Consider the following 7,306-nt stretch of genomic DNA (forward strand, 5'->3'; position numbering starts at 1 on the left):
GGTTCATACTTGTGTTCTGACACTGCTTTTCCTGTTTTTTTAAAATTAAAAAGGCGGGGGGGGGACAGCAGTGGCAAGTAGCGTTAAGCCATTATGAAAACGACAGACAGCCTTTACAATTCTCCTCTTCTGAGCATTACAACTCTCATGAGGGTCCCTCCCTGTGTGCTGTCTACCACATCGCTTTTTAAGGACAAAATGTTATAAAAAACAAAACCCAAAATTGTGACATATGTTGAAGTTGATGGGAATTCTGCCACTGCCTTCAGTGCCTCTGTAGAGCAGAGACTGAAAGGTTGTCCCATTCCAATTCCCACTTGAATCTAAGCCAGCTGTGCCATGGGTTAGAGCTTCTGAAAATCTCCCAAGATTCTTCATCTGGTATGATCACAGCTGCTTCATCCTCACTGCATGTAGCACCATCATATACTTTTAAGTGTTTGCGTCAGGAACACATTCTGAAATGGACAAGTAGCTTAAACTAATCCGACAATAACAAAATTGATAAAGTTGCTGTAAAATGAGAGTAATTTGAGTTTCATATTTTACGTGCTTCGTAGGCTTCACTTCTTATTTTAATTATTAGCCACCCTGGGAGATAAAACAAATTTCTTGAAAAAACATACAAATAAAGCCAGCTTCTTTGTGCTTTCTAGTTTGTTTCCTCCCTGCTAAAGAATAAATGAGTGACAAAGTTCATCACTTTGGAATATTACTAAAAAGTCCTTGCCTGCTAGGTTGCTGCCAGGCATGTAAACAACCCCTTAAACAGAATTCTTTGCCTGTCCACACTAAACAGGGGTGTGGAACATCATTGTAGCTACTGAACTCTGTAACTTTGGATTGCTGTCTTACCTGCCCGGGAGTAATCTCCGAGGTCCCTGATGACCATGCTGAACAGACTACCCATCCTTCTCAAAGAAGGATGAGAATTTATCTAGGGAGGAAACTGAGGTTTTAATACCTTTTTAAAAGGATTGGAGATTAAAGCTGGTTTCGTTTAAACTCTCTTAAATGAGGCACTTCAACTCTAGTGAAGCTTCTAAGCAGTAAAACCAACAAAACACATGCATGGCTTTACTGCTAAAGCAAGACTAACACAAATGCTGCGGGGAGCAAGTGGAGAGTGTCTCTATGTCATACCCTCTGTATCATGTCAGTAGAACACAGGTAGCGAGAGCCAACCGACCTGTTTTATATTTTTTGCATTGGCAATATCTTTCCGGTAGCTGTTCAAGGCAATAATGAAGTCTCCATGTGGGATATGGAAACTGGCGATCGACGCTTCACTTTGTGGGCCAGCAGCGCACCTCCTCTTTCAGAACTGCAGGTCTGGTCTTTTTCTTTTCCTGTTTCTGTTCTGTAGCTGGGGCTGGAACAACCTCAGACTCCACGCTGTGCATCAGTACAGTTACCTGTCTCTGTGGCCTTGCCGGTTTGGCACCAGGAACTTGCCCTGGGATTTATTTTGGCACCATAATTGTTTTGCTGTCAAAATTAAATCCTCTGTGTAAAACAGCAGTGTAACCTGAATCTTCATTGGTATCTTCCACTATCTGTAGAATGTACTTGTAATACTCGCTTGCTATGTCCAGTCACGTTCTTAGAAAACCCGTGAGCCGGTCAAGCCTGTAAAGATTATGGCAAAGCCAAAATTCATGGTGTGGCATCTTGTACTTACTTTTACTTGCTGTTTCTGGGATAGTGCATAATTCTGTAAGCATCTGCTCTTTTGCACATTCTTTCTGTAATATAATGCCACTACTACACTTAACTGCTAGTTTAAAGCATGAAGTTGCTCTTCTTCAAGGAGTTAATTGGGGAAGGAGCAATCTGGGATATCTTTCTTAAAACACAAATACATACACAAAAATAACCACAGCTGCTTCTATAAATATGGTAATTGTAGAGCTGGAATCTACCTAAACTTGAATTTGTACATGCTACAAAGATTGCAGGTTGAGTTCATTTTGGTCACACACTTTGCACACAGGGAACTCGTGATTCAAGCTAGTTTTCTGTTACATGTCTGTCCCTTAAGGCCTTCATAGCATAAAAATTTGAGCATCCATGTGCTTTTCGGCATGATTTGCCTGCCTGATTCTGTTAGAAACAATCTTTCTCATTTGCCGTCATTGAGAATGTAATTTCCAAGATTCCGAAAAAGCATTATGCAGAGTTAAATCTGTTGCTCGCTCTGTGAAACATAAGGAATAAAAGGAAGCAATTTACCTTAATATATTAAGATGTGGCCTGTTAACAAAGTAACTTGGCATTTGTCAGAAACATTTGGAAATTGGATGGATGGATGAATGTGGTAAAGAATGCATTCCCTTTGTGAAGCGTGGCAACAGCTATTGGTGATAATTTATTTTTATATATCCCTTTTCCCTACTAGCCTTCTTCTCACAGCATCCACGGAATATACTGTAGTCCAGCATCTGGTAATCCCATATTACTGACAGCAGGCTCAGACATGAAAATAAGGTAATAAAACCAACAACATTTTTGTTTGACACCTTCCCCTCCACTCCTGCTGGTGTACTAAATTTTGCCAAGCATTGCATAAGTAAACTCCAAGAAGTCAAAACAATAATGCTGAAGATGTGTTGATTAGTAAGCAGCAGTGAGCTGAGAGAATTGTTCTCGGCAAAAGTAGCGCAAAACTCGGTGCTCCTCTGAAACACAGTGTGTACCCTTCTGTGAAGTTCTTGATAGGCTGCATGAAACAAAACAATAACTCATGTGTAAGCTTGATATGAATGTTGATTTCTCTGCATCGCTGTCTTCCACTAAGCGTAGAAAGCATATAGGATTTGTGCCCACTCATTTTCATCATAAAAGCAAGACAGCTTTTAAACAGCTGTATTAAGCTGATAAAATTTAATCTCAACTTGATTTTGTTTCTTTGTGTTTAGGTTTTGGGATCTAGCCTACCCTGAGAGATCATATGTTGTTGCTGGAAGTTCTAATTGCCCATCTGTTTCCTACTACAGGAAGATAATTGAGGGCACGGAGGTGGTTCAGGTATTTTGCTTTGTTTGATAGACACCTATTCTGCTTGCCTCTTGGATGGCGCCGTGGGTTACATTAATTGCATGATGGATTTAATTATAACTCTCTCACTCTTACCTTTTATGGATGGTGTCAGCATTGCATTTTCGGGCAGTTAGGAAGAAGTTATTTTAAAAGAAAAAAATCAGTTGTTTTTGACAGAATTAGACTTACCAAATAACACTTACATACAGAAGCCAGAGTCATGTTTCTTTTGGGATACTGAAGTCTAGTGTCTTAACACTTTTGATTTTGATCAGTCTTTGGAATGTCTTTTGTGTAGGATCTTAGCAAGGCATTGTGAGATGTATTGGGACCAAAATAACATGGTAGCAGAACTCTGCAGTTTTTATTACATCCTTCAGAGTGACTTTTGGAACGGGCAGTGTTGCTAGTTGTTGCATAGCACAATGTTTTGTTTCAGTGCAATTGAATGAATGCTACTTCAAAGGTCACTTGGGGGGGGGGGGGGGGATCAGTCAGTGAGGGTCTACCAATGCACTATGATTTTTTTTTTTTTGAGTGTTTCATGTGAAATTCTTAATTACATTTATGCTATTGAAACAGGTTTTATAAAACCCTTGGGAAGCTAAGATGTATGTGTCGCTGTAGCTTCCCCCCCCATAGGACTATCAAATCTTAGTAGTTAGTGTCATTGAAATAAATATGAGAAAAAAACATTCTTTCCCTACTCAGAGAGCCGTAATGTCAATTCAGATTAAGACTTAAGTTGTGTGTGATGAAAAGAAATGAACCGAGGAGTAATCCTAAGAAAGCCATCAAAGGATGGGAGATTTTGGGTTTGTTTGTTTGAAGAGGTCTTTTGATCTTTTTACAACCTAGTATGTGTGATAATTCCCCTTTGCAAATGCTTACCTTTCTGTAAATAATATTTCTCACTTTGTACAGGAAATTCAAAACAAGCAAAAACTGGGTCCCACTGATGAGACCCCTCGGAAGGGTCCAGAGTCTCTCCCCGTTGGACATCATGATATTATCACAGATATCGCAACTTTCCAGACCACGCAAGGATTTATAGTAACTGCATCGAGGGATGGAATCGTTAAAGTGTGGAAATAAAAGTTGTACTAATATATAGTATGTAAATATTTGTATTAAAGAAATAGTGTTATAATGAAGTTTTCAAGGACTGTTTCCAGATCATGGAATAGAATGGACTTTAAAGACTCCAAAGGCGATGATAAAATCGGTTATCTGTATCCTACCACCCTGTTAGCACTTCGTAATAACTTCTTTATTATTAAAGATGTTTGGTATTTATAGCATTTCCTTGAAATACCAAGCAGTCTATGAAGAAATCGTTTAGCCTGGTTTTGACTACATTGTTCTTCAAGGATATTTCAGAAAATGATTTAAAGATGTCCCACATTACACATTCTGAATGTGCAAAAAGGAAAGAGCTGGTACAAGTACTTCAGCGTCTGACTGCTCCTATGTTGAATTTGAGGAATGCAGTAAGAACCAGTGCACTAATGTCCCTGTACATTCTAATAACTATAATAAAGTCCACTTGAGCTTCCCTGTTTGGTACTTGGGTCTCTTTATATCCGTTGTTCCTCTGCAGTGATTCTGTTGTTTCAGCTGGGCTGTTAATTGTAGTTTGAGATCAGCTTAACCTTGTGTCAGATCCTCAACTGTACTTGTCCCTTGCATCCAGCTTGCTCTTGACTTGAGTCTAACGCTAAGCTCTGCTCTCCTGGGAACCCAGAACAGCACCAGCAGGATGGTGTTCTCTGTCATTCAGTATGGATATCAGAAATAGCCAAAACACAAGGTTTCAACAGGAAGCATTTTTTTTCATCACGCAATGTTCATGTGAGAGGCAGTTCTGGAGGTCAGACAGGGGCAGTAAACTTTCTCACTGCTCTTCCACTGGCTAATCCAGATTTTCAGACTTCCAAATCCTTTTCAGTCTCCCTGTCTTAAGCTTCATCCTATGAGGTAACTCATTCTTTACCTGCATTTCCAGGTTCTGCTTTACAGGGACAGGTGGTTATTTACCCCTAAAACAGGTGATTCACCCCCTCTCCGTGGATGGACTCAGAAGGTCACTGACAACAAACAGTACCACTCTGACATAAATTTTTTGAGCATGGCTGGAAAAAATGGAAGCCTACTGCTCTGCAGGGTGTCTATTGGAAGCAGGGAATGCTCTTAACGTGTGAATTGGGTTCTCTGAAAAGACAATGCAAGAAATATGTGACTCGTTTAAGGAGAGCCTCAGAATTCACTGGAAAAATAAGCTTGACTGAGGATGACTGCTTTTAGAGACTCTACCTGCTTTTCATTAGGACTGCATTACTTGGATAATGAGGGCAACTTCTACCGGCTGCACTAAAGTTTAACATGTTCAACAGAGGAAGTGAGCTCAAGAATAGCATGGCATTTCTGTGCAGACCTTCTCATGATTTCTTCTCTCTGTTGTGCCTATGCGAAGTTTTTTCTTTGCTTGTATAGAGGAGCCGATACTGCATATGAGATTAAATATTTTGCCTCTTTATTTTGTATGAACTCAGGAATAAGATAGGTTTTCTCAGTCCACTTGTATTGCAGAGTAGCAAGGAGAAGGCTGGTACGTCAAGTTTGTACTACTCCGGTATCCATTTGGCATGCAGTTCTAAACTGGTCCTTACGCACCTGAAAGGAATCACCACTTCAGCTGCATCAGTTGGTTAATGGTTTTGCCCTGTGACAGAATAGTTTGATGAAAGAAGTAGAACGGGTTTTATTTTTAGGTATTGTAATGCATTGACACCATATGAAGCTTATAAGGTATTTTAAGTAGTATCAAACACAGGACTGTTTTGTATGGTGGCTACAGTATAAAAAGAATTTGCATTATAATCTTACCTCTACAATGTCAAAGTATTTTCTAGTGCTCGTCAAAAAGTTATGAACTGGTGCAAGCAATGAAGCTTCATAACCAGTGAACTGTATGTCTGAGTGTGGCTTTTGCCTGTATATAGTAATGTTGCGGCATGACTTCAATGGCGCCACTTGTAGGGAACTGAGCTTTGGCTGAGCCTTTAGAAATGTCAGTATTGTCAGGCAGCACAATGGTTACAGTTTCAGTAGTTCCTCCTTCTGAGATGCTATAACAAGTCTTTATAGACTTTTGATTCTTCCTTTTTATTTTAAGAGATGGCAGTCTGTTAATAATACCTAGATCAAATATGAAGGGGGTTTTTTCTATTTTCGGTGAATGTAGACATTGTTGATTTGAATACCTGGTGGTAGGCATGCTCTGCCATCATGAACCAGCCTGTTGGCTCCAGTAAAATAATTCATAACATTATAGCCAGTCGCAAGTATTCGGAAAACTGGGTCAATGCGCTTAAAGCCTGTGTCTTCCGAAGGTGGTAGTTTTTATCCCCAGTGATTTTGTGGTAATCTTTCAACACTTTCTGTGTAGAGCGCAAATAGACATAAGGGAAGAAATTCTGTCTCTCAGAAAGCACAGTCAAGAAACTTTTGGTCACTTCATCAACTATGCAATGAAGTGAGAAAGGGATTTTGATTATTTCCTATCCATTTGCAATATCTTGTCTTGTTCAGTTCAGCAAACTGCTACATAGAAATATTTTCCTCTTCTCTTTTTTTTGTATGTTTACCAAAATATATTGCATAATTTTTTAACCACTTGAACTCAAGAGTCTTTGTCTTACTAGAGGGGGTGTGTGTGTAAAAATTCACTAAGCTATTTCAATAAAAGACTACGTACAGAAATCCAACTAAATAGAAGCCCCATAGCAGCTCCCAAGCTGTTATGTAGATCAAAACTCCCATGATGTCTTAAGACTATCAAACTATATTTCAAGAACAAAAACTCATACGTTTGATACTGTAAATTACCAAGTGCTTTTTTTCCAAGGAGGAAAGGAAAGCTCACACCCACAGTACTTTTCTTTTGTATTGGTCGACAGCCGGCTGAACATGAGCCGGCAGTGTGCCCAGGCGGCCAAGAAGGCCAATGGCATCCTGGCCTGTATCAGAAATAGTGTGGCCAGCAGGAGTAGGGAAGCGATCGTGCCCCTGTACTCGGCACTGGTGAGGCCGCACCTCGAATACTGTGTTCAGTTTTGGGCCCCTCACTACAAGAAGGACGTCGAGGTGCTGGAGCGCGTAAGGGCAACGAGGCTGGTGAGGGGTCTGGAGAACAAGTCTAAGTCTGAGCGGCTGAGGGAACTGGGTTGTTTAGCCTGCAGAAAAGGAGGCTGAGGGGAGACCTTAT

At 40.2% G+C, this 7,306-nt stretch overlaps 1 protein-coding gene across 1 annotated transcript in view; it reads left to right on the plus strand.

Annotated features, from left to right (window-relative positions):
• The window catches only part of PIK3R4 (phosphoinositide-3-kinase regulatory subunit 4), a 28,037-nt gene extending 23,443 nt beyond the window's left edge, over positions 1 to 4,594 (plus strand). Inside the window, exons 16-19 of the mRNA XM_009280490.1 lie at positions 1,230 to 1,330; positions 2,399 to 2,487; positions 2,919 to 3,027; positions 3,964 to 4,594. Coding sequence (XP_009278765.1) covers positions 1,230 to 1,330; positions 2,399 to 2,487; positions 2,919 to 3,027; positions 3,964 to 4,134 — 470 coding nt within the window. The 3' untranslated portion in view covers positions 4,135 to 4,594. The remainder of the gene's footprint in view (positions 1 to 1,229; positions 1,331 to 2,398; positions 2,488 to 2,918; positions 3,028 to 3,963) is intronic.
• The last annotated feature ends 2,712 nt before the right edge of the window (positions 4,595 to 7,306 follow it).

The sequence above is a fragment of the Aptenodytes forsteri genome, unplaced genomic scaffold (assembly GCF_000699145.1).
Source record: "Aptenodytes forsteri isolate BGI_AS27 unplaced genomic scaffold, ASM69914v1 Scaffold523, whole genome shotgun sequence".
Lineage (NCBI taxonomy): Eukaryota > Metazoa > Chordata > Aves > Sphenisciformes > Spheniscidae > Aptenodytes > Aptenodytes forsteri.